General features: G+C 35.9%; 1 protein-coding gene across 1 annotated transcript in view; it reads right to left on the bottom strand.

The window, feature by feature from the left end:
• The window catches only part of PLXDC2 (plexin domain containing 2), a 520,858-nt gene that overhangs the window by 148,286 nt on the left and 355,376 nt on the right, over nt 1–17,196 (bottom strand). Inside the window, exons 5-6 of the mRNA XM_006141612.3 lie at nt 13,785–13,907; nt 5,032–5,150 (exon numbers count right to left, since the gene is read on the bottom strand). Coding sequence (XP_006141674.1) covers nt 5,032–5,150; nt 13,785–13,907 — 242 coding nt within the window. The remainder of the gene's footprint in view (nt 1–5,031; nt 5,151–13,784; nt 13,908–17,196) is intronic.

Genomic DNA, 17,196 nt, shown 5'->3' with positions numbered 1-17,196 from the left:
AAAAAGCGATAGGCAGGGTGGGGGGAGGGGGGAGCTGTGCCTTGGTGGTTAAGGCAGATAGATTCCACATGACAAACAACATGGTTTGAATCCCAGATCCAGTGGCTCGAAAAACCCACTGAACATGTGTGCCCAAAACCCATAAAAAATGGGAGAGATGAAGGAGACCATGCCCTATGTAGAGTGCTTTCTCGCTTTCCCTTTCCCTCTCTGTCTCTCTTTGGTGAGCACATGCGCCCTCTGGCAAATTAAAAGAGAGAAAAAGAGTAAATGGGATATTTACTTCTGGTTACAGCAAATAAACTTGTATAACCATTTTTACTACTCAGGTCAAGCAGCAAAGGTGGGTAAGAAACAGAAATTAACAACTGAAGACATCAGGCAGCTATTAAAGAGCAAGAACTTGAAAAGCCTAGATTTCGGAGTCATGGAAGTAAATCGAATGCCTTTTCCCATGAAGGCATTTGCCAATTCATATGGAAGGCTTAGAGACAGAGAAGGTGAATAGACTTCAGGTTGTATCATGAATTGGAGGAAAAATACAGGCATTCAGGACTTCTAAAGCAAAAGGTCCATAGTAAATGCCCAGGCCTTTAGCGGAGCTCTCTGAAGGACTGCTCTCAAAGAGTAAGGGATAACCAGAAATATACTGGTCTGTACAAGGACTGATGCTCAACTTTGAATATGTTTAGCCCAGCACAGTATTGAAGCAATCTCTCCTGTCCTAACTGTCAAACAAAAAATGCAAACCCTCTCTGGAAGAAGAAAGCATTATTAATAGTCTCATGGCATTTCTTTAGTACTTTGTAAACAATGTTCAGCATTCGACTGAAAATTACCCAACACGCAAGGGAAGATGACCAAGGAATGAAAACCTTAGAGATAAGACAAAAAGAAATAGATGATAGGAACAAATCCATAAGAAATCTAGATGTTAGAGTTATCAGTCACAAACTTTAAAAGAATTATTGCTAATGTATTCAAGGAAAGATGACATTAAATTAATTAGGCTAATTTTGTCAGGTAATTAAATCTATAGTTCAATTTGTAAAAGAAACAAATGAATCCTTAAAATTGAAAAATCAATTAAAATACATAGCTGGTAATTCAAGAGAATTTTAAGCAAAAAAAAAAAAAACCCAAAACTTTCTTTTTGTATTTTGGCTTCATCCTAAGTAGATCATATATTCAAAGTTAACTAAAATTAAAAAGTATATGGCAAGAAGAGCCTATAGCTTAAAACTGAATTTAAAATTTTTGGTTCAATAGTATGTAGTGATAACTTTAGGAGAAATAACTTAATTATTTAAAGGACTATGTACTGCTACTATTTTTCTCATTAGTTTAGTTATGGAGTACAGAAACCCTTGGTGAGGAAACACTAAATGCTATGAGCAAATCTGCATTCTCTTTTATTTAAAGTAGTGGACCTTCATTATTCTTATTCTCATCATGAGCAGATTATTATGAGAAATACAAACATATTTTCTAATTTATTGATTATTTTTGAAAAATTATGCTGTTGTAATGACTATTATTTGGAGCATGACAGGAATGGAGGTCGAGTGATTAGTATGGGCACTTAGCACACTGAGAATTACTAATATAAATAAACACTATAATAAATTGTATTGGAAAAATTAAAATAAAATTTGCTTCTATAAATGTATTCAATGTATTACTAGTTTTGATCTACAATTTAATCAGGTACTATATTGATAGGTTTTGTGTGAGTAAGAATTTTTCTTTTCATTACATAAAACAAGAAAACAAAACTGGCATTAACCTGTTACTACAGAGGCATTTATTACAGAAGGAATTATATCTATCTTCCTACCTATAATTTCAGTTCTAGAGGTTTAGTCAGCATAGAATGACAAAATTCTATTTCTTGTATTATATATTCTTATAATTTACTTAGCTCTACAATGAGACAAAGAATACCTCTTCTGACCATACCTATATTGAATGATATGCTGTCCAATAACAGAGGTTATTAAACAACAAACATTAATCAATAGTCATTGAAAAACAGATGAGACAGATTTGTGGATCGTTACATATAACTTCCTAGGAAAAGAAAAAAAAAAAGTCATAATGCCTGGGGATCACTAAATTAAGGTTTTGGCCTGGTTTTCTGTGATCTCAAGCATGTCATTTAATCTTTCTGACTCAGCTTGCTTAGCTATAAAATAAAGATAATCATGTGTGACCTAATTCCATAATTAAGCCACAAACATTTATTGAACACCTTTCACTTGTCAGTGCTTTTGTGAAATACTAGGACATTAATATAGAGAAAATTATTGAAGCATTGAACACTGTAATGAATGGAAAGCACTTTGTAATAGGTAGTACATTATACAAATATTATTTTATACAATCATATGATTACAAGTATTTTTCCAGAAGTAACAAGAGCATCTAACTCTCAACCAAAATGCAAAGGTACTAATTTTGGCTAACTGTACACACAGAGGTTGACTGTGTCAAAATAAAATATTTGACAATTATCAGAATAAAAGAGTAGAGTAAGGCCCTGTTGTCTAGTAGTTAAGGGAACTGGATCCCACATGGCTGAAAGCAGTTGATTCAGATCCCAGCCCCACAGCTTGAGAAACACACTGGGCGTGGGTCATACATGCTCCAGATCCCAACAGAATGGAGAAATGGAGGAGAGAGACTGTGGCATGACCATTCCCCACTGTGGGGTACTTTGCTCCTCTCTGTCTCTTTCTCATGACCCCACGTGTCCTCTGGCTATTTAAAAAAAGAGAAAAGAAAAGAGAGAAAGATCAGTAAAGGCAAGACCTCTTTCTAGCCCCAGGGAAAAAAGGGTAAGACTAATAATAAAGTAAAAATGACCTCTTGAACTTGGAGCAGAGAGAGATGATGTGCATCAGGACAATAGTCTGGGAATCTCAAGAAAGCCTTGAAATTCACCTCAATATTCCCCATGACAAAACAGGAAAACCATAATGAAATTTTTCTTTGGTTATAATAAAGAAAAGAAAAACAAAAGCATTAAAAAAATGTCAACCCAGAACAAAGACAGAATGAAGAGAAGAAACTGTAAGTCTGCAATGTGACACAGTCTTTGAAAACAATGTACATAAAGAAGAGAATTTTGATAATAAATACTAGAGAGAGCATGACCACAACAAGAACATAAACACAAAGCCAATAGTTAGTGAGATCTAAAATTCTAGACTTACTGGCCCTGATCTTTCCAGAAACTTTACCACTGTTGGTTAAAATCACTGAAAACTGACATTCCAAAATGTTGCTCTGCAGGCCGAACAATACATTAGATTACAGTGAAAACCAGAAATGAGTGAATCCTCTTAAGAAATGATCTCTCCGCTTCCAGAGAGTGATAGAAGAATATGGTGGGCTTGAGTATTAAACATTGCTCAGGAAAGAAATGTACAGCAGAACACATCCTACATTATATTCTATTCATGTTATTATTTGAAGTAAATGAACAATTTCACACAGAAAATCTCTTTTTAGGAGTAGAAACATAAAGCATGATTAAGGGATTTTTGAAAGTTAGTCTATTTAACTGCACTTAACTATTCATCACTTTATGGAACAGATGGATTATTAGAAGATTTGACCAAAGTGAATTTTTTCTTTGTATCAATAATGTTTAGGTAATCAGGAATTCATCTTCCAAGAAAAGGAAAATCCCTTAATTAAAAAAAGGGTACTGAGTCTGTATTAAAATAAATACCCAGTGAGCAGTGAAATATTTATGGATGCTGAAGACAATGTGGAACAGGGCAAGGGGAAAAGGGAAGAGTATGGAGAAGGATAGCAAGAGAACAGATAGAGAGGCATGACATTAGTGGGATGCAGAAATGGTTTATTACCTGTTGATGTTAACATGTATAGTATTCTCAGCTGGACTGGTCTGATAAATATTTCAGGTTGGGTAAATTCTTTATATAAACCAAACGATATATATTGATTGAATGTTTAAAAAATAATGAGAATAAATAATAATAATCTGAAAAAAAAAGGAAAAAGCTATTTGATGATGATGATGTGGATAGTAATGTCTTTGTCTTGGTTGATATGCATTGATATGCATGGTAATTGTGCTAGTAAAAGAAATGTAATATATTGTAAAGATATATGTGATTCAATGTATATAAAAAGATTATGATAATAAATAAAATTAAATAAAAAATAAACACCCATTAACCCATGGGTTAATATACTAATTATTCATTCACACTGTCAGGATTTCTCTCATAAATAGCAACTGCCTAAAACATGACATCTGTAGTTCTTGGAATTGTATTCCTATATTCTTTGTCTAATAGACCTTAATTATATTATCATATTATTATTATATAAAAGAGTTTGAAATAAATATGCTTTATTTTTGTCTAAACATTGTCAATTTAGTAAATTTTCATTCTTTACATTATCAATTTGTTAAAATGAAACAAACCATAAATTGACATTCTCTTTTTTCTTCTGTCACTTAGGTCTCTAATTAATGTTTTCTATTAGATTTCAATAAACATTAACCAAAGGGATTATAGGCTTAGTTGTTGTCCTGGAACTCTCAACGAAGCTACACAGGCTTTCGTGTCTACCAATACTTTTGGAATTACAACTAAGACAAGTCACAGAAATCGACAAGGCAGAAAACAAATAAACAAAATATAAGCATTCTAATAAAAAAAAAAAAAAAAAAAAAAAAAAAAAACGCCTCCAAATCAGAATCTTTTTCTTACCATTTACTTGAATATAATTATTTGATAATTTTATGAAATTCATGGGTGACAGTGCCAATGGTATGAAAATACAAGACAAAACAAAACTCCAAGAGTTAACAATTAATGCTACACAGAGGATTAAAAGCAAAACAAAATAAAATGCTTTTTATTAAGCAAAAGAATCAAGAGGTAAAAAAATGATCCCAGGTTCATGACTAAAATATTCTGTTCTTGACACTTGAAGGAAAGGACAGTGGTCAAGGTCAATGGGGAGGGAAATGATCCAAACATCACTTACTTCTTTGTATCCAAAGATGATGCGTCCATCCATGAGAAGGGTTGCTTGGAAGGTGAAGCTTCCCAGGTTGTAATTATCTTGCAGATGTACATGGTCCCACTGGACAACAAGTGCTGTGCCTAAAAACCCCATCAAAATAAAAAAAGTGCGATGAGAAAAACACGATAATCGATTCTACTGGCAGCATTTATAAAAACATGGACCTGGCCTTCTAATGTAATAGTTTGTTATTTCTATAATATTTTACTTTTTTAAAAAGAATTATTTTATTTAACTTTATTTATTTATTCACTTAATTTTTTTTTCTGTTTTTTTTTTTTTGAGAGGTTTTTGCTATAGGGCACATGCACTCGCCAGAAAGACAGAGAGAGACAGAGAGACAGCAAGCGAGAAATCACCCCCTAGGGGGATAGCCACACCACAATCCCTTCTCCTCCATTCTCCTCTCGGGATCTTGGGCACGCACACATACGCACCTGGCGTGAGTTTAAGCCACCAAGTCCAGGACTCGAACCGCGGTCGACTACGTGGGAGTCCAGCGACATAGCCATTATGCTAACTGCTGGTCCCTCCACTTATTTATTTTTAACTTGACCAGAGAGGGCATGTGGGAACCAGCTCCCTAACCATTAGGCCACTACCAGCTCTGCTGTTTTTCCTATGCCACCAGATGTGAGAGATATCATAAAAAGGGAATAGGACTGGTCCACTGTTTTATTTTTATGTGGTTAATTGGCATTCTGTTATTGACAGAGCATTTAGAATTTTTTTTTTAAAGGATTGAGTATTCTCTAAATAATTGGTAAAATCTAACCTCACACTGAGGTTAATATTGAGCCAAGTCAGTGTGGGAGAATTTTGCCTTAGGAATCCCATTAACAGTAATGGCTACTGTCTGCTTAAATTTCCATGAGCCACTTCCAAAATGCAGCCCAAGTGGATTGAATGAACGTCAAATATGTTTGACAAATGCTGAGAGAGAAAGGCACACATTCAAAAAAGCTCGAACCACTTATAAAAGACCTAAAAATGTTTATTTAATACATAGCATTATACTCTTCTGCACTAAAGCAGCTCCTTTAACACTAATGGGAATTTTCTTCTTTGGTTCACAATGACTACATTTCTGTCTTTGTTGTGTTGCTTCCAGAAAGTTGCAAGGTAGCTTCAAGGGCCTGGACTATGATTTCTGAAACTCCCTTGAAGTATGTTGGGATGAAATTCAGTGCGATATATTATATTCTGATGACTCAATCTGCCAGGCTTTACTATTAAACCATTAATATAAAATATAGATTGAAATATAATGATCACTTATGAAAATTCATATTTATGTTTTATTTTATTTTTTTTGGAGAGGTTTTTGCTATATGGGCATATGTGCTCACCAGAAAGACAGAGAGAGGCAGAGAGACAGAAAGTGGGAAATCATGCCCCAGGGGGGATGGCTACACTGCAATCCCTTCTCCTCCATTCTCCTCTCGAGATCTTGGGCATGCACGCACACGCGCCCGGCATGAGTTTAAGCCATTGGGTCTGGCACTTGAATCACAGTCGACTACATGGGAGTCCGGCAACACAGTCATTACACCAACTTCTGGTATCTCATATTTATGTTTTAACTGACATTGTGTAAACTTTATTTTTTCAAAAAAAAGCCGATTTTTTCTTGGCTCTAAATATTGGATTTAATTTAATTTTTTTTTTTTTGCTGCCAACAGAAGCTGTATTGAAAATAAAACTCACAGAACTAAAACAGTAATAAAACTTACTTCCCAGCAGTAAATATCTGATTTTTCAAAATTATGATTATATGGTAGAATTAATTTTCAGCAACAATTTTGAGCTAGTTGACAAGTTTAAATAGACATTACTTCAAATTTCTTGAACACCCAGTTGTAAATCCCTAAAGAATATTAAAATACAGAAATGTATTTTTTGAGGTAAAGCTTTAGAAGCAAAAAAAAAAAAAAAAGCTTTGAACTTGACCTTAGTGCTTTAAGCCACAAGAAACACCCAACATATGACCTAGAAGAGCTAAGTTTTCTTCTGTGTCTACACTATCATTTTTTAAAATTGGCAAAGGCAAAATGATAATAACCATTATTATGAAATGCCATTTAACAACTTCTTTTTCCTTTACTTGTGTCCACAGCTCTAAGCCAAGTGCCTTTTTAGCATTTCTCTCTCATCTGGTGGTGCAGGAAAACAATGAACTAGAGAACAGAAGACCTAGACCTCCATCTGTAAAATCTCCTACAGGAGCTCAACATTCTTTTTTTTTTTTTTTTTGAGATGTTTTTGCTATAGAGCACATGCACTCACCAGAAAGACAGAGAGAGACAGAGAGACAGAGAGTAAGAAATCACCGCCGGGGGGGGATGGCCATGCCGCAATCCCTTCTCCTCCATTCTCCTCTCAGGATCTTGGGCACACATGCACATGTGCCTGGTGTGAGTTTAAGCCACTGGGTCCGGGACTCGAACTGCAGTCAACTACATGGGAGTCCAGGGACATAACCATTAAGCTAACTGCTGGTCCCAGATCAACATTCTTAACCTGAATGAACTTGTTCCCTCTCTCGTTAATATGCAAGGTCTAATTCTTGCCTTAAAAGATCTCGCATTGGGGACCAGTAGCTAGGGTAATGGCTATGTCGCTGGACTCCCATGTAGTTGACTGCAGTTCGAGTCCCGGACCCAGTGGCTTAAACTCACACCAGGCACATGTGCATGCATGCCCACAATCCTGAGAGGAGAATGGATGAGAAGGGATTGTGGCGTGGCCATCACTCCTGGGGGGTGATTTTTCACTTTCTCTCTCTCTGTCTCTGTCTTTCTGGCAAGCCCACTAATCCTATAGAAAAAAAAAAAAAAAAAAAAAAAAGAAAGAAATATTTTGCACTGGGCCAGTGGCTGGTTTGGTGGTTATGGCGGTGGGTCCCACATGGCTGTGTGGTTTGAGTACCCAATCTGGCAGCCTGAAAAACTCACCAGGCGCACATGCATGTATGCCCAAGGTCCCAAGAGGAGAATGGAGGAGGAGGGATTGTGGCATGGCCTTGGGGATTTCTCACATTCCCTCTCTCTTTCTCCCTTCAGCAGGCACACACACTCTATGATCAGATCAAAAAAACAGAACAAGACAAAACAAAAACCACAATTCTGTATTAAATATAAGAAAATATATTGGGTTGTCGGAAAAGTCATGATGCATTTTTGCACCGAAAAAATACATCATGACTTTTATGACAACCCAAGAGTAACCTTAAATTCTTGTGACAAGTCCATATAAATAGTTTTCACTGCAAGTGCTGATGAAGACATTTCTAAGTTATTGTTGGGAGCAGGGTTTCGAAAAAAACACTAATTTGCATATACTAAGTTTTGCATTATGTAGTAGCATAGCTCCCCAAAATATTTATTAATTTCAATGCTTCTATATCAGGCCAAATAAAAACTGATTATGAATGTTTCATTAAATTTAGAAATGAGCTAAACTTGAGCCAGATGGTGGTACAACAGTAATGCGAAGCTCTTCAAGGTAGAACCCATAGGGGAAGGTTCAGGGTTCGCATCCTGAGGCCTCCTCTTTGTACTTTCCAGATGTATAGATGTGTGTCTGTGATCTGAGCCAGCTTAGGCTAGGAGCGAATCTTGGTATGAGTACCTTGTTGAGGGTATCTCTCTCTCTGTCTTCTCTCTGTCACTCTCTCTCATGGAAGACATTAATTTTAAAAATTAAAAATTAAATTTAAAAATTTGCTAAGTATTTCTGTTCTGTATTTACCAAAGAACCAATATTTCAAGTTTCACCTTTTATTAAAAATTACCAGAGGGTTAACCAGTGGTATGTGATGGTTAAGGCAGCTGGACCCCACATGATCAACTGCCTAGGTTCAATTCCTAGACTCGGTAGCTTGAAACATATGCTAGGTACATGCGTATGCATGCCCAAAATCCTAAAAGAAGAGAAATAGAGGGGAAGGGGCCTGACTATCCCCCATGGAGGATGCTTTTTCCCCCCTCCTTTTCTCTCTCTCTGGCAAGTACATACACTCTTTAGAAAAGTAAAGAAAAAAATACTGAAATCTAAAACTTTATGGTATTCAAGTGAGTGGGAATGGGTTTTAGGAATAAATGCACATTTAGATTTGATTTCCTCTATTTCTCTTACTAGGTTCTTTTTTTTTTTTTTTCTTCAGAAGTTTTTGCTATAGGGCACATGGGCTCGCCAGACAGAGAGACAGAGAAATGGAAAGCGAGAAATCACCCCCCAGGGGGGATGGCCATGCTGCAGTCCCTTCTCCTCCATTCTCCTCTCGGGATCTTGGGCACACACGTGAGTTTTAAGCCACCGGGTGTGGGACTCGAAACACAGTCGACTATGTGGGAGTCCAGCGACATAGCCATTATGCTAACTGCTGGTCACTCTCTTACTAGTTTCTTACTCAAAATATTGCCCTCTAGATAATGCCTAATGTAGAGAACAATTAGGTGAATGGACCAGGAAGGCACTTTCCTTGGACAAACATGATGTAGAAAAATATAAAGCCAAAAGAAAAGCGTGGGCTGAGGAACTGATCTACATTTTCAAAGAGCTGGGTAGCCTATCTCCTGGTATGACTGACAGTTGCTGCTGCTATGAAGTGATGTAAACGTATATATCAGACCACGTGAGTTGCTACCCCATCTGATGAGCTTACTGGAACTGAGCTTCCCTAGGGTGTTGATTTCACCACAATCAGTTATGTGATCAGTAATGGATAACGATTTTTTATCTTCAACAAAAAAACAGAGTAGAAGGAACTAATGATATTTAAGATCACTATCAGCTCTAAATTTTCTATTTCTATGTGTAATTAGACTTCTGATTATTGGAAAAAATTATACTCTATAGCTTGCTTTTATAACTTTTTCATTTTTTGTACATTAATACTCCGTGAATCAGATTACAGTAATCATTCAGGCTACTGATAACTTTTGGAAGCCTCATATCATTTTCTAAATCTAGTGCTTTATGTTGTAGAAATATTATCTTAAAATAAATTTTCTAATCTGCTGTGTCTTATCTAGGAAAGTTCTGCTTTCCTAAAATGCTGAGATTTCCATCCTCAAGAATTCTATGATTTTACTGAATCAATGTTCAAAGTATTTCCCCAAGTTGCTCTGGTAATAAAAAGAAGAGCCTTACAATATTTAAATGTGCTTCATTTATTTAATAAAGCACAAGAAATTATTCAACTTTCATTATCATATTGTAGGAACTTAACATTCCTGTTGGTGATCACACAGGAGTAAGACAAAAAAATACATTGTCTTGATTATTAATCCCTGGACAATACTTAGAAATAAAACATCCATCTTACATATTTAATTCTTTCATTTACTTATTCATTGAATAATTATTGAAAACCTACTATTAAGTATCTATGCCAGGTACTATAGATAAAATGTTTTCTTATAGTCATTCTTGCTTTTAGATCATTTATAATCCAACTGGAGTGATATACATTAACTTGAAAAAATCATTCAAATAAAATTCCAGCCCAGCCTTGGTGGCATGGACAGTAGTGCACTGGACTACAAAGCTGGAAGCCACAGAGGTTCAGACCCTGAGTCAATATGAAACACACTGAGTGCACACATGTCCAAGATCTCATGAGTTATAGGGCTATGCGGAGGGTTTCTCTTTCTTATGTATGCATGCTTGGGCTCTCCTTCATGAATAAAATATATAAATAAAAAATTAAAACTAAATAAATGAAAGTAAAATTCACATATTAAAAACTCCTAGGGACTAGCAGATGGTAAAGCACTTATGTTGCTGTACTTCCACATGGCTGACTGCAGTTTGGGTCCTGGACCCAAGTGCTTCAAAAATCACACAGGGGGATCAGCAGTTAGCGTAATGGCTGTGTCGCCGGACTCACATGTAGTCAACCGCAGTTCACGTCCCAGACCCAGTGGCTTAAAACTCACACCCAGCGCATGTGTGTGCATACCCAGGATCCCGAGAGGAGAATGGAGGAGAAGGGATCGCAGTGTGACCATGGCCCCTGGGGGGTGATTTCCTGCTTTTTGCACACGCCCTATGGCAAAAACCTCTTCGAAAAAAAAAAAAAAATCACGCCGGGCGCGTGTGTGTGCGTGCCCGAGATCCAGGAAGGAGAATGGAGGAATAGGGATTGTGGCATGACCATCCTCCCTGGGGGATGATTTCTCACTTTCCCTATCACTGTCTCTCTCTCTCTCCGGTGAGTGCACATGCTTCTAAGGCAAAAACCTCATTAAAAAAAAAAAAAAAAAAAGCTACAAAGGAAAAGGAAAAGGGTACAAGAGAGAGCATGCGGAGGCAGAGAATTATTTAATATGCTTTATGATTTTGATGCTAATAATATAAAAACTGGATCATCAGAATCCTGTGCTCATGAGTGAATGTCACTCACATCACCTAGTAAGTGACAGAGGTTGGAAAATAAACTCTCATCAAATCATTTCTTATTAGATTTCTAAGGCGGCTCTGCCTAGGAGATTATGGAGTAAGCTTTCCGGAAGTTTCTGCTGCAGTTTTGCCTCAAGTACACTCACAACCTACTCATACACCCTGGGTCATCAGCACCACCTGACTTTTTAAAAAAATGGTTAAGAGGATAGAATTTAACAGTTTGTAAAATAATAGGGAGAAAAAAGTATATAGCCAACACCTAGAATTACTCCAGGTATATACCTGACTGTGCTTGGTTTCCTTCTTCTTTTGCTATTTTGATCTGTGAAACAGCTTCAAAGCCCTGGTTAGAAAATTGTTCCCATTTCCCTAAGACTACTGCCACCAAGAAGCCTGTACCACCTACTGGTAATTTTCTTCCTTCATCATCAAAAATAAGACCCCCCAAAATGCTTTTATTATTTTCAGACATAAAACTGTCATATGAGCAAGCAAATACTACTTTTGTGTACAAAGATCAAAGAAAATTCTCTTTAATTAATCTTTCCAATGTCAACTCTGATTTACTTGTAATTTCTCTATCAAAGTTACAGCTTGTAATGAAATACAGAAACAAAATTTACTGGGACCAGCAGTTAGCGTAATGGCTATGTCGCTGGACTCCCACGTAGTCGACCATGGTTCGGTCACGGACCCGGTGGCTTAAACTCACACCAGGCACTTGTGCGTATGTGCCCAAGATCACCAGAAGAGGAAGGGATTGCGGCATGTCCATCCCCCCGGGGATGATTTCTTGCTTTTTGTCTCTGAGTCTCTCTGTCTCTCTGGCAAGCATATGCACCCTATAGGAAAAACCTCAACAACAACAACAACAACAACAAAAAGCAAAATTTACTTATGTCTCTTAAGATCTTTAATTTCTTTTTTTCTTTGTTCACTGGAGAGAGAGAAAGAGAGAGAGAGAGGGAAATCATCTCCCCCCCAGGGATATGGCCATGCTACAATCCCTTCTCTTCCATTCTCCTCTCAGGATTTTGGGTATGCATGCACAAACCCCCAACATGAGTTTCAAGCCATTGGGTCTGAGACTCGGACTGCAGTCAACTACTTGCTGGTGCCAAGATCTCTAATTTCTTATTTGAATTTTAATGGCATTTAATGATATGGTCTGGGTTTTCTTTATTTTATATGTCCCCAAAGACACAACAGGAAGATTCCTGTCAATATACTTAATTAATCTTAATAGGCTGTATTTCACATTTTAAAGTCAGAAAGACTCAATTTATTTAAAGTTTATTATTTCTTTCTTCTATGAGCAAGCGTGATGAAAGAGAGAGCACCTTCAATAGGCTCTTTGTGCCGAGATCCACGCCTAGCATCAGTCAGCCCTGGATTACACACTGGGCATGTACAGTGTACTCAGGGTGGGCTTTGGAAGAGATCTTTAACTCTTCCATGTGGGTCAGCCTCACAGAACATTGCATTTTACAGATGTGTCATCATTCAGTTCCAGGAAGAGAATTATTTTCTTAAGTGCACTTTAATTACGCACCACCTTATATCTTCATGAAACCATATGCATCTTATGGATACACAGAGTTCAAAAGTGTGGGAAATTTAGTATCATTATAGGATGCCACTTGCTTGTACATAAAGATCAAAACTAGCAAAATTATCCTTATTTGGATTTCTTAAATTAGAAAGGCATTATTGTAAATGGCATCAAATAAATAAGATTTGCTTCTTTTGAGGTGTTATCTATAGTAACTCATTTAATATAATGTAAAATAGATGTTTATATATGTGTGTGTGTATATATATATATATATATGATGTGAATGGAATAAATAACAAATGAGTGGCATTTGGTCTTTTTATTCATTTATTTTTTAAAATTTGTTTTGCCATAGGGCACACAAGACAGAGAAAAGAAAATGAGAAATCACCCCCTAGGGGCGATGGCCACAATCCCTTCTTTGATTTTTTTTGGGATTTGGGGCATGCATACACATGCCTGTGCCAGGAGTGATTTTCAAGCCATCAGCTCTGGGACTTGCACCTCACAGTCAGCCACGTGGGATCCTGCCGCTTTAACCACCATGTTATTGGCCCCTGACCATGTATTTTTAATCCACTTTTTAATAATGAACAGAATAACATTAGTCATCTCAGAGTATTTGCATCATACAATTTACAAATCAAACCTACCAAAAAACCCCAAAAGTTTACAAAAATGTTAACAGGAATCTGATGCTTGATATTTAAAAATATACATTCAACCAAAAAATAGGCTAATTCGTACATACCATTATCAAAATATCTTACTGTTGAATTTCTGGATACACTGGGATCAAAATTTGCCATTAAAGGTGCTATGTACTGCGTGGCTGTTAGCATTCGGTGTACAACTTCTCCAGTGTATATAAAACCTGTAATTAGAAAAACAGGAAAAATGATAAGAAAAAGGAGCCCAGAAAACATTATCATTAAATCCCTCCAGCTCAACTGGAGTCATGTTTTGAAAATAAAACATCATGGTAGTAAAAATAAAAAAGGAACATAATTTATGCATTTTTAAGAACTATTTATTTAATTTAATTTATTCATTTATTTATTTTAATTTGACCAGAGAGAGAGAGACAGAGAGAGAGGGAAAGTGAGAAAGCAAGTCACCAGGTCCAGGATTCAAACCATGGTTCGACACGTGGGAGTTCCAGCACCTTTATCACCATGCCCCATAATTAATGTCTTAATGTATGATTAACTAGACTTTGTTCAGATTAAGTAACAAATTCTCATATGATTCAGTAGTACTTTGCAGACTGGTAAATCAGAAATCTGTAATATAAACGATTTTAATTGTAGGAAAAGTGACTATGATAGGAAGAGATTGTTAGACTGAAAAATGTTCATATAATACTATAAGTAATTTAAATATTTCATTTGCCAGTAGAGATCCTTTGCTATTTAACACTAGCTGTTCTAATATGCAAGTCCTTTTTACATGTGAATTCACTGTCCTATTTACTTGGATTTTCTTCAACTGTAACCTTGGTTTAGAAACCACTCATGCTAAAATGCAAAAAATGTTTTAATTTTTTTTTTTTGAAAGCTAAAAAGGGGCTAAACACTTGTGGTGAAGTATTCACATTTTTGAGATTACTCAAGCCTGCATAATACCAGTACCTAATCAAGAAGATAAAGTCTATATGTTTGCAGATAAGTTGGAAAACCATTGACAGTACACAAATACCTCTTTATTTAGTGTGTTACCAATGGCAGCCTATTCTAGCAGTGGATAATGAGATGGAATTTTCTATGGAGGACCTTGGCTTTGAATTAACTTTCAATAGCTCCTATGTTAAAACTAACCCATTTTCAATTATTCACACTAGGTTTATTTACTTTGTGGATTATCCATGACAAATTGTTAATCCTATACTGGCTTTTTGCCTCTAGGGTCATTAGCTGCTTGAAAGGAGAGTCAGTTTAGGAAACGCAGATTTTAATATTAATCCAAGAAATGCGTTGATTAAGGATAAGTATGCAAATGCACACACACACACACACACACACACACACACACACACACACTATTATGAAATAAAACCCAAAGCAAATTATTTGTGGCAATATAGTAGTAACATTTAGGCAATGGTCAGCCAAATATCTGAGGCTACTATAGACCACTTTTCTGTTTTCACAAAAAGTAATACAATAAAACAAGCTAGATTTTTTTAAAAAACTTACAAAATTGTATAGCATTTAAAGTTTAAAATGTGTTAACCCGTGTGGTCTCAATTTTAAACTCTGAATAAAGATTTCATTGGCATAGAACTGTCTTTATTCTTTCAAATTCTAAATTGTGATTTCTAGGTAGGTGATTGCAGAATTAATTCTGTAGTTATTTATGATGGAATTAATGTTTCTCTTTCTGGCAATGTCTTCTTTGCTTTGATTACCTTTGAATTTCTCACCAAAAGTAAAGTATACTTGAATTCTAACTACTCATCTTAAAAAAGAAAACTCTAACTAGTAAAATCTTCAATGGGTATTTTCCATCATCATTACTTCTCATTTATAAGGCAAGATCTTTCTAAATAAATCCCTGATATTTTAAGCATATTTTTGTACATTTATAATTTAATATAGCTCAAACTTACTAAAAGATATTATATTGATAGGGTCGTTGCTTGTATTATATTTACCTCTAGATTTTCAGATTCATATTTAATGTTCAAAGTTTGATATCCCATTCTTTTTTTGGTGAGATTTTTGCTGTAGGGCGCATGCACTTGCTAGAAAGACAGAGAGAGACAGAGAGATAGAAAGCAAGAAATCACCCCCTAAGGGTGATGGCCACGCCACAATCCCTTCTCCTCCATTCCCCTCTTGGGATCTTGGGCACACATGCACATGCACCCAGTTTGAGTTTAAGCCACCGGGTCCAGGACTTGAACCATGGTCGACTACATGGGAGTCCACTGACATAGCCATTATGCCAACTGCTGGTCCCGATACCCCATTCTTAAATTTTAAAGAGGAACAGTAACTTTTTCAGTCTATAATTTATTTTTCACCCATCCTCACCAGTATGCGTTTATAATTTTATCATTATAACAGATGCAAAAATTCCACAGACATGATCTTTTAAGGAAAATGTCTGAATTATACTCTACAAGTGTTCTATTGGATAAGGTACCTCCAGGTGGTTATTGTATCCTCCAGGTACTAACAGAAGAAACTCCTTAACTTAAAGCACAAAAGGCAGTAATTCAAGGTAGGAAGATAATTTGAAATAAATATAAAATCTATTCATCAAAACAATTTTGTTGGAAAAGATTTATCAATTTCTAGAGATACAGAGTTGCAAATACACAGCCATTGACGAGTTCAGATACTTAATTCTTACTGCTGGCACTCAAAATAAATAGGATATAGAAACCTGTCCCTCCATGTTTCCACATAGATTTGGTGAGAAATCACTCTCTACTCTACAACTCTGTTTTCAGTTTGTAGGAACCATTAATGGCTACTTCTTTTGAGAAGGGAAGACTTTCCAGACCTATGGTTTCTCAAATTTCAATAGGTAAAATTTCAAATTATTCCCTAAGAACTAGGTAGAAGTTTTAAAGAACTTTTAATATTAATATGTAAAAGCTATACTTATAATTTTTAAATTCTTCTGTTTTTGTAACATTAAAATAAATTATATTTACTATTAACTATGGTTACTACAGTTGCTGCAACTAATTAATAAGAAACAACCACTACTAACAAGCCTACCACTGCTATTCTACTACCCTTCTATCGCCACAGCCAAGAAGTAGTGTGAGAAATAACCCAAGGATGAAAAAAACCCACTCCTCCGCAAAATGAGTTTAATTTTGCTAAATTGGGGAACATCTGTTTGTTTTTTTTCAGCTATATTGCAAATTAATTCTTCTTGTTATTTCTGGTTAGTTCTTAATGACCAAGAAATAAAATGCTTGCCTGCAGCAGTAGGCTCTACTTAGTTCTCTTTCAATTTCTAGATTTAGAAAAATATCATTTCAGCAGTGGTTAATATAATCGAGTGGAGAGAAACCTTACAGGCCTGCTGAGCACAGAGAAATGTAATTAGGTGTTGAATAAGGACAAGCTATGTAAATTAATGCAACTAAATTTTTCTAAAGCTCATAGCTACCAACACCCTATTAAGTTATTTACCTCTTTCCC

The sequence above is a fragment of the Tupaia chinensis genome, unplaced genomic scaffold, assembly GCF_000334495.1.
Source record: "Tupaia chinensis unplaced genomic scaffold, TupChi_1.0 Scaffold000060_1, whole genome shotgun sequence".
Lineage (NCBI taxonomy): Eukaryota > Metazoa > Chordata > Mammalia > Scandentia > Tupaiidae > Tupaia > Tupaia belangeri.
Note: the sequence above shows the minus strand (reverse complement) of the source record. Positions and strands in the feature narration are given on the sequence as shown.